The sequence below is a fragment of the Colius striatus genome, chromosome 18, assembly GCF_028858725.1.
Source record: "Colius striatus isolate bColStr4 chromosome 18, bColStr4.1.hap1, whole genome shotgun sequence".
NCBI lineage: Eukaryota > Metazoa > Chordata > Aves > Coliiformes > Coliidae > Colius > Colius striatus.
The window spans coordinates 938,517-958,654 of record NC_084776.1 but is presented as its reverse complement, the minus strand read 5'-3'; the positions used below and the strand labels follow the sequence as shown (position 1 = coordinate 958,654).

At 52.7% G+C, this 20,138-nt stretch overlaps 2 protein-coding genes across 5 annotated transcripts in view; both read right to left on the bottom strand.

The window, feature by feature from the left end:
• Positions 1-2,636: 2,636 nt before the first annotated feature.
• Positions 2,637-12,925, bottom strand: ENDOV (endonuclease V). The gene is given in 9 exon segments (XM_010205769.2): positions 2,637-3,643; positions 4,702-4,778; positions 9,652-9,780; positions 10,393-10,461; positions 10,573-10,685; positions 10,765-10,804; positions 11,233-11,367; positions 12,079-12,250; positions 12,870-12,925. Coding segments are annotated over 9 exon segments (984 nt in total). The 3' UTR covers positions 2,637-3,450.
• Positions 12,926-13,046: 121 nt separating this feature from the next.
• Positions 13,047-20,138, bottom strand: part of RNF213 (ring finger protein 213) — a 49,011-nt gene continuing 41,919 nt past the window's right edge. For all 4 annotated transcript variants that reach the window (XM_062010859.1, XM_062010861.1, XM_062010858.1 and 1 more), the window contains 13 exons: positions 19,944-20,103; positions 19,447-19,627; positions 18,747-18,841; positions 17,885-18,136; positions 17,449-17,581; positions 16,726-16,809; positions 16,186-16,366; positions 15,862-16,063; positions 15,637-15,714; positions 15,149-15,346; positions 14,276-14,365; positions 13,985-14,163; positions 13,047-13,749 (listed from right to left, as the gene is read on the bottom strand). In XM_062010859.1, the coding sequence (XP_061866843.1) occupies positions 13,596-13,749; positions 13,985-14,163; positions 14,276-14,365; positions 15,149-15,346; positions 15,637-15,714; positions 15,862-16,063; positions 16,186-16,366; positions 16,726-16,809; positions 17,449-17,581; positions 17,885-18,136; positions 18,747-18,841; positions 19,447-19,627; positions 19,944-20,103 (1,987 nt within the window). In that variant the 3' untranslated portion in view covers positions 13,047-13,595. The remainder of the gene's footprint in view (positions 13,750-13,984; positions 14,164-14,275; positions 14,366-15,148; positions 15,347-15,636; positions 15,715-15,861; positions 16,064-16,185; positions 16,367-16,725; positions 16,810-17,448; positions 17,582-17,884; positions 18,137-18,746; positions 18,842-19,446; positions 19,628-19,943; positions 20,104-20,138) is intronic.

Below are 20,138 nucleotides of genomic sequence, written 5' to 3'. Positions count from 1 at the left end.
TGGCTGCAGGGCTGTGCTGAGCCCCAGCCTCACACAGCCCTCACCTGGCTGTCGAGGCTCAGAGCCACCTGGCCACGTGCCCACAGGGATGCCACACAGAGGCTGCACAGCTCAGGCAGGTGTGTGAAGCTTCCTTCTCCCCCAGCCCCACTGCAGCAGGAATCGTTCTGCAGAGCTGAGTGACACATCTCTTACGGCCAGCACAGCAGGGAGTCAGGAAATCCAGACCCACACAGCTTATCCCCACAGCCCAGGAGCCCGGGGCAGAGCCGGCGGATGCCAGCGCTGCCATCCAGCTCCACCTGGCCACACGGGCTAAATAAGGCACCAGAGGTGGTACTTCACTTTAATCACAGGTAGTCAGCCTTAATCCACCCTCCAGGCACGCAGCAGAGGGGCAAGGCTTGAGTTACAGCACACTATTTGACTGGTGAGAAGCTAAAGAACAATCTCAACCACCTTCTTTTTACAGAGCCCCCATCACAGGCTCAAGAGACGATTCAGTCTCCTTTCTCTCCTCTCCCTCCCCCTTGGTTTACTCTGCCCTGTTCTGGAGCAGTTTCCAAGCAATGTGACCTGGTCAGAGGCTCTTCAACAGTCACAGCCAGGAACGTGACACACAAAAGTTCCCTTGGTGACAACAAGAGGTGGGGATTTGTAACAAGTCAGCAATAAGTTGCTGGGAACAGGACAACAAATATTTAACACCATGAAAAGTTGATTTCCAGCAGACAGAGGGTTAAAAAGAAAGATGTGTCTGAGTTTAGCTGGAAGGACACTGGGCTCCAGTCTCCCAGCTTCCATTAGGCAGAGGTTTCATGCTTTACAAAGCGATTTTCCCTCCCCTCGTTTATAAGCCCATTAGATACAGACCAACTTAATCCCTTATTGTGCTCAGAGAGCCCCAGGCACACACCAAACACGGAGATTAGCCCTTTGCCTCCCAGCCTCCGGGTCCCCAGACACAGCATCACCCAGCTGGGTGAACACACACCCCGGCAGGATGGGACCACAGCTCCCACAGCTCTGCAGAGGGGCTGCGAGGCCCCAGGCCAGGGCAACCCGTCCTCCCCCTACACCCTGCAGAGGGGGCTGTAATGCCAAGCCATGGGAGCTCAGGAGTTCAGCTGCACTCAGCAGTGCAGAGAGGGTCTGTCTGAGCAAAGGGACGCAGCAGCAGGGCCTGAGGGGAGCAGTGCCCAGAGATGCTTTTTCAGACTCCTTTTTACACTCTTTTCCCCTGATCCCTGCAGCCAGGCAGGCTGCAGTGCACAGGCTCCACACACACCAAACAGCCTGCTGGCAGGAGGCAACCGCCAGCTGCAGCCCCACAACCATGTGAGCCTCATGTTCCTGTTGAGAAACCGGGCTCAAGGCTGCCCAGCTCACACCTTCCACTGCAGAGCCTCCCCTGACCCACACCCCCCAACCCTCTCGTGGTCAAACACCAGCCAGAAGCACACAACATCACCCATAGATCAGAAGAGCTTAAAACTGGGGGCACTTACCTGCTCCAGCTGCACAGCCAGGTCAGGAGGAGCCCCAGTCCCCTCTGCTGAGGAAAGCCCTTTCCTCACAGGACAATCCCCCAGCATGAGCTGCTCTCCCAGAGCCTCCTCACACAGCTGGGCCAAATGAGGCAAACCTGCAGCAGGAAGGGCCTAAGCAACTCCCACAAAGTGATGGATTTCTCTGCTGTCCTGCCTGTGGGCTGTAAGAAACAGCCAGCCCCTGGCCATAGAGGCACTTTCACCTGAATTCGTGCCAGGCTTTAGAAGACCCTGTTCCTGTGTTTTGGGGAAGTTCCTGCTTCAGCTGTGGTTGGAATGAGAACTGGATGAACTGTTTGCTGCTGACAGTGGCCTCGTGGCTCTTGGGAAATGCTGGGAAAGCTTCTGGACCAGTTCTTCCCAGTAAGAAGTGCTCACTTAATGCCCTTGCCCCCACCAGTACAGGGGGTCCTGTGGGTTCAAACAGGAATAGAGAGTGTGTTCAGAGCTGAAGGCACCAGCCAGGGGCTGAGGTGAGGGGTGCAGGAGGTGGTCTCAGCGGGTGTGGGGGGTTCCAACCAACCCCTGCCCACCAGCCCCTGCATGCCCATCCCTGCCAAAGGCAGCATCAGACACACCAAAGGCTTCCCCTGCCCTGCGGGGCAGCCCCTCTGATCCCACTCACATCACTGGGATCAAAGGAGCAGCTTCCACTGCCATTTTTTCATTCCCAGTCTCTGTCCACCCACATAACAAACTCCCATGTGAAAATGGCTTTGAGGCTTCCCAGGAGGCTGCAGCCTCCTTCTCGGGGCTCCAAAACTGCAGCTGCTTCTGGCTTGTTCAAAACAGATCAATCAGTGAGGGGGTTTTGGGAAGCACCTTGGCAGCACCTCTGCCCCTCTTCAACACTCCCAAGGAACAGCCCTCCAAAGCTCCCCAGACATGCCTGGTAGAGCCAGTTCACTGCTTCCTCACATTTCCCCCCAGGTTTCAGGCTGTAGCACTGAAGGAGGAACCAGCTCCAACTCTCATCTACCTGGTACCACAGAGACACAGGGAAGAAGCCCCACATGCTCTCTACCAGAACAGCACCGAGACTCAGGTGGCAGCGAGAAAAAGGAGCAACGAAAGGTGTTGGGTAAACATATGCAAAAGTACCTGGCAGCATTGAAACCAGAGCACAGGGCCCTGACTCCAAGCAGCCCTCTCCAAGCCCAGGACAACATCCTGACTGATTTGTGTCTCAGGACCTCCCTCCCCAGTCCTTGGTGGGGAATTCCTTCCCCTGAGATGATCTTTCCTTCAGGTAGAGCTGGTCTGCACCACGAATGCCCTGGGAGCCACTGCACAGAGCGAGACAGGAACAGCAACACAGTCTGGTACAGTGTCCTTCCACCCAAACTGGGCTCCAGCAGCCACACAGAGCAAGTGCCCACTGGGACCAGCAACCCCACAGCACTGTGTGTCCAGCGCAGACATGACTCACTGAGGCTGGGCTGCTGCCGTCTGTCCCAGAGGCACACAGCAGCCACAGACACTCAACAGACAGAGAGCTCCTCAGGTAACAGCACAGGCCTCTAAGCCTCTTCCAAACTCCACAGCAGGCTGTTGGTTTCATCCTCTCCCTCTGAGTCACACACACACCTGGAACAGCATCCTCTGTCTGGCGGGCCCAGGCGGGGCTGCGGCTGCGCTGGCTCCTGCTCCCACCGTGAGCACACGGGCTGTGGGTCCAAAGGCGAGGAGAAGGGCAGTCTCTGTGCCACACAGGTGCTGTGGGAGCCAAAGGCCAGCTCTGCAGTTTGTTTAGAAGTGCCTCAGCATCTCTTTGTAAATCACCTCCTAAAACTGCCTGAGTACTCAAGGAAGTTGCAGCAAACTTACAAGTGCCCCTTCACTTACAGAAACTTTGCTTTACAGTGCTCAAAAAACAACTATAAGAAACGTGTCCTAAACGTTATCCTGGAAGAGGAGCTGCTGGGCCATGGGCCAGAGCAGTGTAGTGGCTGCTGGTCCTGTCTGATGTGGCCTTGTGCTGCTCTCCCTGCACCCAGCAGGACCACAGGCTGGTGGAGGGGAGGATCCAGTGAAGAGGAGCCCGGTAGTTTCTTCTGGCATCAGACTAACCATCCAGCTCAGCCTCCTTTCTTCTGTTAGGGAAAAAGACCAACAAACTGTCAGACTTCAGAAGTAGAAACGAAGCAGAACAAATAACTGTGTCACTTGGTGGATAAGGGGCTGAGACAGACAGGTTTTGAGATACATGGTCATAACTGGAATGAGTTTGGGTTTTCTGTTGCAGACCTCCAGACTAGCTACCCTTTGTGTGAGCATCAGCATCTCCCACAGCAGGGAGGTGTGAGAGGCGCTGGAGATGAAGCTCCAGCACAAGCAGGGCCACCCAGGCTGGGACTGCACAGGGCTGCCCCAAGGCCTGGCCACACTGAGTGACTGCAAATGAACAGAAAGACCCTTCTTCTGGTTGTATGAGCTAAAACATAGAGGAACTGAGCAGAGCCTGATGGGTTGCAGTATCTGAGGGTCCTAAGGGATCTGTGAGAGCTGCCTCAGCGTAAGGAACCCCTGACAGCCACCTTGGCATCCTTCACTCCTCTGGTCTGTCGGGACCCTCAGAGCAGGGTGAACTTTGGGTCCTGGCAGACTCATTCAGTCCCAGCAGCTCTTCAGCCAGGGCTACCTGCTGTCTGTCCAGCCTGGCACTGGTGTGGGCCTGAGGGAACCCAGTAACACTCATGGACTCTGCTGCAGAGGCAACGCAGCCACAGCACAAGGAGCTCCTACACCTCAGTGGATGTGCTATGGATTTACAGAGAGAGCAGCCCCTGGCCTACGTTATCTAAGGCAGTGTGGCCCTCCCCTGCTTTCTGGGGGCAGAGAGCAGCTCCCTGTGGGTTATTTCTGCTCAGCCCATGTCACACCTGTGGGCGTGAGCGCTTTGCTTATCGCCAGAAACAGCCCAAATCCCCAGCGACCTTCCCCGGCCTCGGACACGGTACTCCGCAGAGGAAACGTGTGAAGGAGCATGGCTACAACCACCAGAAATCACCCTTTACGGAGCCAGCATATGTCCTGCTGTCACTTGAGCTCACCTTGTTACCCTGTCTGTCCCTTTAATGCCATTACTGAAGATCATTACATGAGCAGATGCCCCTGGAGAGGCAGCTCCTCGGGCTGCCCACACACTCACCTCTCTGGCTCAGAAGACGCGACCTCCAGAGGTGACCACAGCTGCTTCCGAATGTACTCCCTCGATCTGATGTCAGCCTGGAATTCAGGAGCAAAATGAGTGAAAATGGCCTCCTCAGCCTGGCTGGTGCCTCCTCTTTGTCACCCCAGGGTGTCCCTGCACACCTCGATGTCAGCGCATCACAAAGCTCTTGTAGGACTGTGCTGCCAAGAGGAACCTGTGTGTTTCCACCCTTGTTTGGTTTCTGTGCCTCACTGAAAGCTGCTTGGGAGGATCAAGACTTAAAATGAAGAAATGGAGGGCCTTGGACAGAACAGCCCTACAGCAGCACAGTCCATTTCAGAAGCAGAAATGACAGTTGCTGAGCTCTCACTGTCTGCCCCTTTACCTCTCAGGGCAGTAGGGAAGTGGGACGGGCACAGACAAGCTGTGTCCCAGGACTGTGTGCAAGCAGGCACAGGTCACAACACTCCAAGATCAGCCATGGTCTTTCCAGCTGTGGCACTGTGATGTTCCCAAAGAATGAGCTTTTCTGGGAACTCATCAGCAGAGAGATGGATCTCTGCGCTCCACAGGACTCTGGAAATTGAGAGAGGGAACAAGGCCATGGAGAGGGCTGTGGAGAGTCAGGGGACATGGCAACCTGGCAGGTGAATTCTCCAGAGGACACAGGATGGGATGGAAACAGAGAAGCTGCAATTGTCCCTTCTTGTACCCATCCCTTTCCTTCCTCTGCTGGTGCAGCAACAGATGGAGAAACACACGACTTGTCTGCTGCTTATCCTTTCCCTAGGCAATAGCTTGGCTCATCCTGCCGTGTGCCTGCTGGACTGGCTGTGTGATGGCAATGATGCAGATAAGCAGGTGAAAACATCCCCTAAAAGCAAAGGGGGACAAGGCACGAGCACATCCTTGGCTCTACAGCTTCTTGGCAGCAGCTGCAAGTAACTGACATACCTTTCACATGGTCCTGCCTCATGAGGTTCAAGGCACAGCTAAGGCCAGGTCACATCCAGGCTCTGGTCAGTACCAGAGCACAGTCAGCACCAAAATCAAAAGGAGTAATATTCAGATTGTACCAAATTCGTGGTTTACTGTCCTCCTCATTTGAAATTAAGCTTGGAGCCACCAGCAAGCCTCATCAAACCCATTCTCAGGCAAGTGTCCTGCTCCTCCCTTCCCCTCTGATACACTCTCCTGTGACATGAGCCCTCCTGAGCTCACCAGGAGAACTTGTCTCAGCAATGCAGGACAGCACATGGGCAGAGTGGGACAAGGAGAACACCAAGGGAAACCTCAAGAGCTGTAAGAAAGTATTGCTGGACATTTAGTGGATGTTCTTGCCCCCAAGAAGTGTTACTGTTCAGCTTTCCAGTGCTGCACCATAATAGCAGAGGACTCTCAGATGCTACCTCAAGCACACAGGTCCTGGGCACCTTTGGTATCTGCCAGTTGATTTTTACATTCCCTCAAAGTTTTCTTCTTTTTCAGAAACTTCTTTTCTCAAACACACTGCTACACCATGACATTTCAGAGCAGCTGCTATGCCCCACCTCAAAAGCAGAGTATTTCTCCTCACTTAAAAGGCAATAAGTGACCTTCCCAGCTGGAGCAGCTTCACAGCAGCTGATGATGCTAATAAAGTGGGTTAACGCAGCCCCAGGGGCTGTCCTTGAAGCACTTGCTACTCTCACAGTTGTTCTACTTCTGAGGAGCCTCTCCTGAAGCTCCAGAAGCTCCCCAGCACCCCTGCAGCCCCCTGGCAAGCTCTGTGGTGGAGGCTCTGCTCACTGCTGGAAACAGCTCCACAACTGCTTAACAATTTTGCAAGCCTGAGAAAGAAAAAAGAGTTACATAAGGGGTGGTTTGTTTGGGAGATTTTTTTCCCCCCTTCTCTCTATAATTGGACAGTTTCATAACTGAACTGACAAATAACTTCGATCACTCTTCAGGGTAAGAGATTACGTGATGTATTTTATAACCAGGGAAGGAGGCTGTTCCACAGAGTCCCTGCTGGGAGCCCACAGGAGCAAGAGTCACATCCACAAACTATTTTTCCAGGGTAGAAAAACCCAAACTACATTCTGCTGATAACATAAGCTAAATGCATGATTAGGTGGCAAGTTACTGGGCAGCCTCACTCCTCACACACTGCTGAGAGACAGCTTAACCCAGGGCATTAACCAAGGGGCTAATCAATAAGATGGATAACTGTCCCGTAATAATCCTCACAGAGTGTTGCTATTTTCAGAGGGGACTAGTGCTGGCATTAGGGTGTGGAACTGTTGCCTGTCTTCTGAGGGGCAGGGGGTATCCCTGGGTAAGTGGCAAGCTTGCAGTGAGGACACATCTGAAGGGACTTGGAGTTTTGGGATATCAGCTACTGCTTTCCCTGATGGGCAGCAGGAGCTATTCACGTGGTGCAGAGGGATGACGGGTTTCTTCTCAGCTCTCCTAAGGGAAGTGTTGAATATTTCACAGGAAGCAACTCACAGAAATTCCCAGCTCTGGGCAGGCCTACTTCTGTCCTTCTTGGTGGGCTGGAGCAACATCAGGCTGCCCCATCAGCTGCACCCTGAGCCAGCAGGAACCAGCTGGGCAAGGTGCCAGCTGGAGCTAAAAGGATCATGGAGTGAGCTGGAGGCTGATGTGCAGCCAGCCAGGAACCCGAAACAGCCAGAGCAGAGGAATCGGTCCCAGTGCCATCCCCATCAGCTGGAGAGTGCTAAAAGTTTCTGTTTCCCCTGTGCTGTGCATGGGGATCCTGGGTGTGAGCAGGCTTGGAGTGTGGGCAAGCACTGGAGAAGGGTTTTGACCTGGGCCAGAAGCAGTTGCTCTCAGAGGAGCTTGGTGTTGTTCCAGTGCCACTCAGTTTGAATGCTCTGCTTATTATTCTGGGATGACAGCTCCTGCCTACCTCAGTCCCCATCTGGGCAGCTCCAAATGACCAAATCTCTGCAGAAGAACCTCAAAACCTCACAAGCTGGCTAGGCAGAGAGACCACCCCCATAGAAGCAAAATTCTGCCAGGTCAGCCTCACACATGGACCAAAGGCCAAGCGGGGTGGAAATCCTGATTGTAGGTGGTAATGAACTTCCCTCTGCTTGCTCTGAAAGATCACTGCTCTCAGCTGCATCACAGCCACACTTTGGCAGTACAACCATACTGTAGGCTGAAGGCAAATCAAACAGTTTCTGATCACTGCCTCGATAGTGCTGCATGGCCAGGAAGCACAGCACACCCTGTGCAGGCTGTGCCTCGAGGAAGGCAGAAGGTTTAAGCTCCCACAAGAGCCACCCAGCACTACCCATGCTGCCATCCTCACACAAGCCATAAACACAGCCTTGAGGCACAGGCAGCTGAGTTCTCTTCAGAGCACTGTACTTCCAGGGCTACTAGAACTTACAAAGGGAGTTAATGATCCAGAAGTCTTTCACAACACTGGGAAAGCCAAAGCACATCACCCATCAGGTCTGCAAGCTTGTTCTGGGAACACACTACAGCAAAAAGGCCAAGGCAGCCATCCACAGCAGGATTCTCCACAGCCTCTCACCTCCTAATTCCAGGTGCTCAAGAGCTGAGGCTTCCAGCACTGCCCTGTGTCAAGATCTGTGACAGTTATCACACAAGATCTGTGACAGCTACAATACAGAGAAACTCAGACAGGGAAAGGTTTAAGTGTCCTTATCTCCTGCCATCCCTCTACCTCTACAGTAAACACACTCCCTTTGTTGTCACTTTCCTTACAGAGATTTTTTAGTCTCTTTGTAAGGAAAGTAACAACAATTTATTCCATCACTTTATATAAAGGTCACAAAGAACTGGAAGAGTTTCAGAACACAGACAAACACTGGAGATAGTCAGAAATGAAACGAGGGGGGTGAAAAGCTCCAAGACACCCGTTTGTTTCCACGGGGAATGCTTTTCCCCTTTCCTCTGAAGACGCCCAACTGCAGAGCTCTGCGGAGGCATTGTCCCTTGCAGGAAGAGATTACATAAGGAGATCCATCAGCCTACTCCCGTCTGGCAGTAGTAGTTTCTGAGATCAGAAACTCTCCTTCTGTTCTGGACACTTCAAGGCTTGTTTTTCTCTAATGTGTTAAGATTTTTGTCTGGCTTATAACTATAACTCAAGGCTCTGTTTTCAGCAAGCACTGCAGTGGCAACGAGGAGCTCCTGTGTGCAGGGGCTGCATGCCAGCCCTCGGCAGGATCCCCTCCGTGCTGCTCAGAGGAGCTGCAGAGCAGATGTGGGCAGACATTGGACTGCACAGTGGGGCAGCAGCTCCAGGGCAACCTTATGGCCATGGGCCCTGCTCCCGGGCTGTCACTGGGTCTGGCCTGCCCGAGCCACCCACAACACTGTCACCCTGAGAGAGGGGAAGTGTTTCTCAGGCTTTACAGTCCCAGAGGCTTTACACTTCTCCAGATCCTTTCCTCAAACCCTGCTGCGATTTAATCAGCCTGAAGCTGAGCCTCGGTGGCAGCTGCGGCTCGCTGAGGGCGATCCAGTGCTGTCACCTACCGGCTGCTGCCCCCAGAGCTGCAGCTCCTTGCAGAGTGCAGTAGCAAGGAAAAGCCCGGAGGAGCAGCACTGCGGTCTGTGCTCGGCCCAAAGAGCCCTGGAACACTGCACTTTCAGCTCCTCTCTACTAACATCTGCATCACTAAAGTTGCCTGCAGAGAGGAACCAAGCCATCAGTCAGGCTGTGTCTGCAGTAAGGGCTGTGTGTGCTCCGGGCACTGCGTCAGGACAGCGAGCAGGGAAGAGGGGAGGATCAGTGAACCACCACACAAACCACCCTGCAACAGGCCGGGGCGAGCAGGCCCATCAGCAGGGCGCCAGCTGCAGAGCTGCCCATTGCAGAGGTGTGGCAAACTGAGGCTCTGAAGCATGGCCATGGGCTTGGCACCCCCAGCCCCCTCCTCGCCCCAGCCCCCCGTGCTGTACCTGGCGGATGGGCTCCGGGATGCGGTACCTGCAGCAGGACCTGACCAGCCCCACGGCTGTCTGCAGGCACACCCGGTGACCCACGGACACGTACAGGGGCTTGGAGCTCTTGTTGTGGCTGCGCAGCACCTGGCATTCAGAAACAACAAAGGTCACATCCCTAAGAGGTGATTTTAACAAATGCAGAGGGGCAGATGAATTATAAGGTAGCTACTTGTCCTTAGAAAGTGGGATGGTGACTCTGTATATGGCAACTCTCAGCCTGCTTGAACCTCTTCTCACAGGGACTGTTTGTCCTTTCGGGCCCCTGTGACCCCCAAACGCCCCACCCTGCCCTGGGAAGCAGAGAGACTTGCTAACACTAACTCACTTGCTAACAACAGACTATGGTGAAACAACACCAGAGTCAGGAAGTTTCTTGCATGTGCCCGTTTGCCCCACTGCCATCTACGTCCTGGTGAGCTGCTACAGAACTGGCACCTCTTCTTGACCATGCGTCACACACAGGGATGTTGGAGCATGGCCCTCAGAGGCCACAGCTATGGACATGAATCCGAGCTGTCCACCCCTACAAATGCCTGAGCTCACAGAAAAGGGGAAGCAGTGTCACTGGTCCCCTGCTGACACCATTGTCCTGAACTAACATTGCTGAGACTGTCCTACTATCAGAACAACATCCTCCAGTGCTCTCAGCTACATAAAGCTGATGGCCAAGTGAGCAGGAAATTCCCCACAGCTTACCATGCCCAGGACTCTCCCTGAGGTGCCTGTGAGTGGGAAAGTATCTCCTCCCTTCTGCAAGGAACGAATCTAGGGACAAACATACAGAGGGAGTTGGTTAGGAAGTACTTGTATGCATGCAGCTACCCCAGGTCTCTTGGGATATGAAAGAGTGGAAATGGATTCCCAGCCTGGCCTAACCTGCTCTTTGTGCAGCTCATCCTTAGCCAAACCATCCACCTGGAGGAGGTTCTTGGCCACTCCAATGCACGGGAGATCCGTCAAGACTCCGAGGTGACAGGCCACTCCAAATCCTGCCAACAACGAGTCAGTGTAACCGCAGGGCACCAGAGACCTGGAATCTCAAGCAGCAGCACAGGGATAGAGTCCTACCTCTGGGATGGAGCAGGCCATTGCCATCCACAAGAAGCACCTGAAAAGGCCACAAAAGAAATGCTATTTCCTGTGCACTGCACTCCACTCAACCAGGCAAACAGAGGTACTGCCCCTCTGAGTAAAGACAATTCTTTGTCCTTTTACTTCTGTCTGTAAAGGTTTTCCTGCAATGCTGCCCACATCTGACTAAATGAGCAGCACCAGCTCGGGGTGGTTGGCAGCACTCTTCACTGCTGCCACACACAGCATGGGGCTCCTGCTGCCAAGGGAAGCCTGACTGTCCCCAACTTCACATCCCTGGCCCCTGAGGAAAGGGCAACAGATACTTCAGTGCAACTAGACACAGCACTTTCTGCCCTGGCAGTGGAAGAGCCAGCCAGCGTGGTCTCAGGAGAGGGAGGAACACCTTGAAGCAGTACTCTGCTCTCACGATGTCTCAACTCGGGACAAAGAAATACGTCACACCTGAGGTTTGAGTCTGGGCTGCTCCTGCTGAAGTCTCTGAACAGCTTCCACCAGGAAAGGGACCTCACGGAAGGCCAAGAACCCGGCCACGTACGGGGCGCTCACGGCCACCATCCGGCAGTCCTCATACAGCACCTGGGAGCAGTGGGACAGGCAGAGACAATGGCCTCCAGGACTCTGCTGCTTGGTTACTGCCCGTTTCAGAGGCATCTCCTCTGGTTTATGTCCCCTAATCTCATCTTCTTAAAAGTACTCTGCTTCACTGGGTTGTGCCAGTGTCATGGTCTTTGCCAGTTTGTTAGAGAAGGGGATGGACAGCAGCCTTCTGACAGGGCTGGACATCACCTACCACACCACAAGAGTGAAGCCCTTGAAACAGAATTAGGAGAGCTACTCAAATACACAGTGAGGGACCTCCAAGTTCCCCCAGGGAGAGGATTACCAAAGCTTGACTCTCGCTCTGTGTGCACAGGCCAGAAGAAACTGTCCAAGGCAGGACAAAAACCCAGTGGTGTAGAGCCAGTCAAGAATGAAGGCAGGATTTGAAATCCAGGTCATAAAAATCCCAGCGACCAGCATCCAGCTTTATTCCTCTGCTTGTTATGGGTTTTAGGGTGAAAGATAATGTTTTTAATCATTTTGAAAGCTAGGAATGAGACCCAAAAGTCTTTCTCAACTCCAGTAAAACTGTGGGATGTGCAGTTCTCGTGGTTGTGATGAAGCTTTTATATGTTACATCCCATATTATTGGGTGATAATAGCCTTTGTGATAAGTTTTCTCTAACACTCTCATGTTATTGCACACCGGGACACAACCCTGGGAGTGAAGTTGCTCCCTTGCCTTACCTCAAGAGCCGGGTAGCTGAGGATGACCAGGGAAGCACAGGCTCTGCTGTCATCTCCTTTGATATAGGATAAGTCCACACCTCCCACTCTCTCCAGTCCTGCAAAGCTCGGATCTTTCTGCCACTCCTCAGTGTCCTGCTCCACCACGCTGGCTTGCAGCTGGGCCTGCTCTCTGGCGACAGACCGCACAGCCCCGTGAAGCGCCTGCCCCTTCCCCACAGCTCCAGGCCCCGCCACACCAGCCCCTCCCCACGCAGGCCCGTGGCAGGGGGAGCCCCCAGACCCTGCCACGCGAGCAGAGCAGCTCCTCGTTCATGGGCACAGGGGAACCCTCCTGCTGCCTCCATGAGGGGAACGGGCAGACACGACTCGCCCCGCTTTGCGCTCGTCCTCCTGAGGGCTGCGGGTGCGCGGGGGCAGGCGGCACACGGGCTCCAAGGGAACGGGACAGGGTCCCGAGGGCAGGTGGAGAGAAGGTGGAGAGGAGGATGAGAGCCGGCGGGCACTGCATGCCATGGCTGGCCCATCCCCTCACAGGCTGCCACAGTTACGGCCTTGCACGCCGTGGCGGGTCCATCGCCTCACGAATTGCTATGGCGGGCCCATTGCCTCACGGATGGCCGTGGTTACCAGCCCACGGGTTGCCATGGCGGGCCCATCACCTCACGGATCACCGTGGTGGGCCCATCGCCTCACGGGTCGCCGTGGTTACCGCCCCACGGGTCGCCATGGCGGGCCCACCGCCTCACGGGTCGCCGTGGTTACCGCCCCGTCCGCGCGTGCGCCGTTACCGTTCCCAGCGGCGGAGGGTGGCGGCCGGGGGCGCCTCAGCCGCCCGCCCCGCCATGGCGCCGACACGGAAGCGCCCGTCAGCCGCGGCGCTGCCCGCGCCGGCCCCTCCCCGCCGGGAACGCGAGCCCCGAGCGGCCGTTCCGAGCACGGCGGAGGCGGCGAGAGGCAGAGGCAGCTTGACTGGGCTTTATTGAACAGCGGCGGGCCGGGGGGAGGCCGGGAGAGGGGCCCTGCCCCGGGGAACAGCGGGGAGCCGAGGCCGCGGCTCAGGCAGCGAAGGAGCAGCGCCCGGCCCCGGGCAGCGGCACTGCCTCCTCCCCGGGCAAAGGGAGCCAAGGCTGCGGCTCTGGGACCAGCTCGTGTCAAAAGAAAAGCACGCTGAAAAAATCCAACCCCAAACCCCCCAGGAAAGCGCCTTTCCCAGCACGGGAGGAGGCGGCTTTGTTAAAAAAATCCTTCATCTTCATCCCAGGGCGGGTGGGATTTTCCATTCTACGTTGAAGAGCCGGCTGGCTGCAGGCCGCCCCCTGCCCTGGCCTGCCCCGGCGGCAGGAACGCGGCTCAGGGCCCCACAACACGCCTGCCACGCACTCTAGTGAAAAACAGATCACGGCAGTACGCAAAACCCACCCCAACCCCACACGGATGTTTGTGCTCCTAAAACTGCCCGTGCATGAGGAAGCTCAGAGGGAGAGGTGGTCCCGGACAGAGGGGTGGTCCCGGTCCTAGCGGTCCCTGCGCTCTCTTTTGAACTGAGCCGTTGCTTTCCAGGTCTCAGTAGCGTGAGAGAGAAGGATCTCCTCTGGGAACAGCTCCTGTAGCTCTGTAGCTATCTCAGACTGTTTCTCATCGAGGTAGGGAATGAGCACTTCCTTCAGACTGGAAAACAGCAGGAGCAGTATTAGATGGTGTACAGCAAACTACAAATGCCACAACAGTTTGGGAGCCATCCCCCTTGGTCCTGTCACTACATGTCCTTGTAAAAGTCCCTCTAGCTTTATCAACGCCTTTGGGCACTGTAAGGCTGCTCTAAGGTCACCCCAGAACCTTCTCTTCAGCCCCATCTCTCTCAGCCTGCAACAACTCTGTGTTGCTGGGGGCTGTGTTAACTTACCTCCATGTGGGTCTGAGTTCATCCACAGCTTTGACACGTCCAAGCTTCAGGACAATCATTTCATGGAGCTCCTGCAGAAAGGTTTCCAGCCTTGAGTGGACAAGGTAGGTGTTGAGGAGCTTGGCAATCTCTGGACTGAGCTCAGCTTTGTAGACTGCACTGACATCTACAAAAGGATCCTACAAATGCAGCAAGGGGGAAAAAAACAACCAACCATAGACATTTGAGCAACTTTCATTAGAGAACTTCATTTAGAGGCAGTTAGGCACTGGAGGCACCGGTGTCCCTTACCCTTCTGAGGCGCAGCAGCTGCTCAGATTTGTGGGTAGACAGAAGCTGCCACAGGGCTATGTTGTGCTTTAGGTGGCATCGTCTAAGGGCCTGAAAGAAAAACATCCACGGAGTGAACCTGAGTGTAAGGGGTGTTTTAGGAACCTGTCCATGCCCTGCCCATGCAGGAGCACAAGCAGAGAGCGCTCATTGAGGCCTTTTAACCCAGGTGCAGCAGCTCATCTGCAACAGGCTTCTCTCTCCCTCATCCTCATTTTGCCTTCAATAATCAATCTTTTTGGTTCATGAAAGGCAGTGGGGAAGTGACAGGGCTATTTCACACGTGCTTGTCATAACAGTGTCTTTGCCTCTCTCTCAGTGAAAGGCTCTTTTCATGCATCATTAGGAGATAAAACCTTCCCCTGTCACCAATTCTGAGAGGTGAAGGCATATTTTCAATCCTGCTCAGCACCAGACAAGCCACTGTCAGTGCAAGCTGACTCATCATTGAAAGTTCTCCCTTTTCTCAGTTTTAGCATTGCAACTAATTATGCTGACACTCAACTGGGAATTCTCCTTCCTGGTGCTGACAGAGGAGCTTGGATGTGCAGAGAAGAGCTGGATCTTCTGCTCATCCTACACCTCACCTTTCTGTAGGGTTTTGCAAGAAGCCACTGGGCATCACAAGCTGTTAACTGCTCCCACTTTGCAAACTGGGTGCAGGGGATGTGAACATTTTTTCCCCTAATTGTTGGATATGATGAGGAGGGAATTCTAGCACACACCTTTTCAAGCTGAACTTTTGCTGGGCTTTGAGATCAGAGTGGCTGGATTTAGTACAAACCTGTGCAGATTTTATCCTGTAAGAATGAGAGGTTTGCTCTCAGGACTCACCTGCAGTACAAGAGGGTTTGTCTGATCACCCATCTGCAGGATGTTTTCTATGTAGTCAGTCAGAAGCATTTCAGCATTCTCTCCAGCCATAGCCAGGAATCCCAAGGTGATTTCAGTGACAGACAGAGCATCACAGACATCACTGTAGGACTGTAGTTCCCCACTGATCATGTTCATCACAGAACTGGGGAGCGCACTCTGAAAACCATCAAGTCAAACCATGAGTTTGGAGCCACTCCTCACTGCTGCCCAGGTTGCAGAAGGCACAGACCATGGCAGAGCCCCAGATGTGAACTGAAAATGCTGGACTGTGTCCCTTTCCTTCATACATCCCGACTGACAGAAGGCAGCCTGTTGGCACATACTCGAGGCACGCCAAGAGATCGGCAGAGAAATCATCAGATGAACAGGACAAGTGACAGAAGACAAACCTAACACTTCTTGGGATGTCACATGCCTGCCTTGTTTCCTCCCATGCAGAGACCCACCTGATCCACCTTATCCCTGACATCGTTAAACAGTTGCTCGTAGTTCCGATCCTCTCTGTACACCAGCGTAGGTATTCCCTGTCAGGAGACAAACCCACGGCCATGGAGCTTTGGCACCAGTGCTTACCCTGCTGCAGTGCATGCCTGGCAGCAGCAAACACTGCAGGGCTCCAGCATCAGCCAGGCAGCTGTCTGCAGAAAACACAGCAAGCTGCCTTGTCCTACCTTTAGGGTGATGAGTGGTTTCCCCTGCAGGAACTTGCTGATGACTTGCTGCTGGATCCTCTCCAGATCAAAGTCCTGCAATGTCTCCCCTCCCTTCTCCATGCTGTACTGGCAGTTGGACAAGATCAGAGGAATCAGGTCTCTCTCAACCTCATAACTGATCAAGTGCAGGTCAGCCACTTCTGACAGGCTGATCATGTACCTGCAGAAGGAAAACGGTCTCCATTTAGAGCGAGGAGCCTTTATGAAGCAGGGAAAGCTGATTGTGTGGCAGCAGGTAATAGAGCAGAACCCCCCAAATGCCAGGCTGCAATAGCAACATACCTATCATCTTCCTTGATGTGTTTGTTCACGGAGTGGATAAAGTCGTTGTGCAGACTAATGAGATAACTGGCCAAGGCTGTGGAGCAGAGGCCCAGCCCCTGCCGACGTGGCAGAAGGATCTCAAGCTTGCTGTCCAGAGTCAGATCAGCATCACAGTAACCTTTAGGAAGCTTAATTTCCCCTGAAATAAAAGGCAGAGAAGGATGCTTGAGATGGCCCAGAGCCAGCCCACGATGGACAAGCCTCTCCTGAGCTGACCCAGGTCAGGATAGAAAGGCAGCACCCTTTCCATTATGTATCAGCACTGAAGGGAGCAAGTTCAGGTCAGAATATTACACAAGAGGGAAACAAATTCTCCCATTTGCATCTAGGTCTTCTTAAGCCTTTAGTGGCCAAGGTCAGTTTCGAAGATACACAGAATCATCACTGATGGGAGGAACCTGAACTGTGGGAGGGCAGTAGTAGAGGAGCATTGTCTGACAGCTGCAAGCTCTTGCTTCCATCACTCTCAAAACACTGCTGGAGAAGAAGGGCACTCACCATTGGTGTCCAGCGAGCTTCTCAGCTTGTTCCAGACAGACAGAAACACATCCACTCTCCTCTGCAACAGGTCCCTCATCACATCTGAGGAATAACAGAAAAACCCTTGAAACACCTTTTGCTGGCAACACTCATAAAAGAACTTCCAGAGCACATCATCAGCTGTAGGCAGCTGCTCAAACAGACCAAAAGAGACCAAACAGACCTTAAACAGTTTTGAAACATTATGGAGTCATTTGTTCTGTTTGTTTCTATTCTTCCCTTATTGCCCACCCCTGGCCCAGGATACACAGCTGGATGGCTCCTTGGCCTGATTCTGCAGAAGTGCTTTTCCACAAGCACTAAAACCAAGTAGCTGTATCTAAATACAACTGAAAGTGTCTGTGTGCTGCTCGTGAATGGAAGGGAAGGATGTCTAGTCCACCTTAGGCAGCCCCTACTTTAGGGCAGAGCTTAGAAATTCAAGGTAAACCCCTGAATGTAGCAGTGGGTATCTTCCCTGCCTCTGAGCAGAGTCCTCACCCTTTGTGAACAATCTTTATAGTCACCTGATGACATTTCTGACCCTGACTCGAGGGTTAAAGTCTCAAATTGGTTTGGATGGGAGTGAAAAGGAAATAGGAGTGCTTAAAGATTGCAAACTCAAGGAAAGCTTTTGCCTTCCTTTTCAACTACCCAGTGGCATTTGTTTCACTAACTACAGTTTTGGCAGAGTCTTCTCACCCGAGAGGGGCTCACTGAGGAATTCTCTGATGGAGCAGTGCTTGCCATCAGTCGTGTTCTGAAATCGCTTCACCAAGTCTCTCTGCAGAGCCAGAATCTCTGGCAAGAATTTCACCAGCCTCAGTTCTGCTTCCTGGAAGAGGGAAGGAGCCTGTGAGTAAGGTTGTTCTGGGACAAACCAGTTTTGAACACTTTTATGGAATTACTTTTTAAATGCTTAAAATGACCAATGTTTTACATTTGTCTGAAGATTACAGAAAGTTCAGAGAATGACAACACTGGATCCTCAAACAGCAGTTTTGTCCCAGACAATGGGCTCTGGGCACACCATTGGACCAGAGGATCTCCAGTCCCTCAGTCCCTCTCCAGCCTCAACCAGTCTGACTCTGAACTGAGCTCTGAACGCTGCAGTCTCTCATCCCCCTGTCAGACCCACCTTCTGCAGGAACTTCCAGAGGAGAGGGACAGTGTCCATGGCATTCTTTTGCTGGACCACGTGGCCCAGGTTCTCCACTGAAATCCTCTTCCGGCAGCTCCACATCTTGGAATGATGGATGTGACTGTCCTTTGGCAGGTGGGGCAGGAACATGGCTGGGTCACCATACACCATCTTCACTAGTGGATTGGAAAAAATTCTCTCATCCTCCTGTATTTGTCTGTTTAACAGCAGAATTTTTTTATCCAAGTCCTGCATTAAAAAACAAAGTAATGAGAACTGGCAACGTGCTGCCAGGGCTGAACCTCCTCTGGAGGCTGTTTCCCTAATAGCTGGGTGAGCAATTGACACACAAATATGTCAGAGAAGGAGGTGAACTTGCTAGGGAAGGCATGTAAAACACACACTGCAAGGCATGTAAAACACACACTGCAAGGCATGTAAAACACACACTGCAAGGCAGCTCTCTATGCAATAGTTATTCTTTGTTCCTCAGCCTGTGCAACTCACAGCTCTTCCATTCTGGAGGTGCTGTATATGGGGGAAAAGAGGCAGACAGGATTCATTTGGGGAGCCCTATGCTCACTTGGACAGATAGCTTCAACTGAGCTAAGCCATTTCTGCTTTTCAGCTACACAAAATCATCATAGCACAACTCTAGTCTCAGCTACTCATTTCCACAGGTAGAATAAAGTTGGCTGACCCTTACAAGTTAAAGCTAACCTGCAGTTGTCAGAGAGGGCTTGGCTTTAAGGAATAGCTAGGTGAAAAGTACAGCACAGATATTAGAGCAGGTCAGATTTCCAAATCAGTGGATTTTGAACTGCTCAGCTACTGAAATTTTATACAGCAAGTTTCTCACCTCCAGTTCAGGAACAATAACTGTTTTTGCAACAACTTCCTCCCATTTGTTCCTGTTCTCCTTGGTGGAGAGCACATCATCAAACTGGACTGGGCCTGCAACAGGAGCATTTAATCTCTTACATTTGCACTACTTCAGTTAAAAGAGGTTTTAACCCAGAGAGGACAAACACATTCTCCAAGGTCAGATCAATGACAGACCAAAGTACACAGCTTGGAAAAGAACAGCTTGGAATACTGATTTGTGCTGTCACACACCAAGTGTGGCTGTTACATGTAAAGCCCTCTATGATGCAGTGACTCGTGTCAACTTGAACTCCAGATCCTACCATGAATTATACCCTGCCATCCCTCTTCTACCAAATAGCTTCTTGGTTGCCATTTGGAGGGCATTGTAGTACTAGGTTATATAGAGCATGAGCTACTGTGCTTTGAGTGGTACCTCTGCTTGTGAGCTCAAACCTCCCAACAATTCCCTCTCAGAGTTATGCACCAAACCTCACAAACCCCCTCTACTCAGACAAAAGAGAAGAGCCAAAAATTCTTCACTCCCTACAGGGAGAAACAAGCCTCAAGCTTGTGAGTCTTCCTCACCAGCTCAGCTTTGGCCTGTTGGAAACAGTCTGTTAGCAAAGACACTAAAGAGCTGCCGCCCTTAAGATGCTGCACTGCCTGCAGATGTGGCAAGTAGTGTTCCTTACACTGGCCTGGCTGCTGCTGGGCATCCTCAAGGAGGCTGATGAGGACAAGATGAAGGATGTTGACAGTGTCATCCACACTCTTCCCCAAAATTTTTGTCAGGTGTGCCAAGTCCTTCTGAATGTGCCGCTGCAGGAAACTCACGGGGTTGGGCACTGGTGGCTTGATAATCTTTTGCAATGACTGAAGAGCAACAAAAGGCAAGAATGAGCATAGCCAATACATCCAGTTCAAGCACGAGGTGTGCAGAGCTACAGACATAACAAAGTCAGCTCCATCCTACAGGATTCCTACCACTTGAACAAATGACGTGTGACTGTGCCTGTGGGCAAGTGCATGTGGGAGCCAAAATCACTCCTGGGCAAGAAAGGAAGGGAACGTGGGTCTTCCATCTTGAAAGACTCCCCTGGTTACTTGGCAAGATGATGAAAAGGACCAGCATGATACAGAGGTTTCACTACATTTTGTGTGGCCACTAGGAAGTAGTGTTGGAAGATACCTGAGGGTCTTTTGTGGCTCCCAGCAACATCGTCAGATGCGTGAGCAAGCGAATGAGGATGAAGACGAGTGGGGACAGGGCTCGATCACACACTCCCATTGTGTTCCTGTTCTGTGCATCTCCAAGAATGTGGCCAGTCTGAGTCCTGTCTTCATGACTCCTGTAGGAAAGTGTGCACAATATATAGCATTTGTT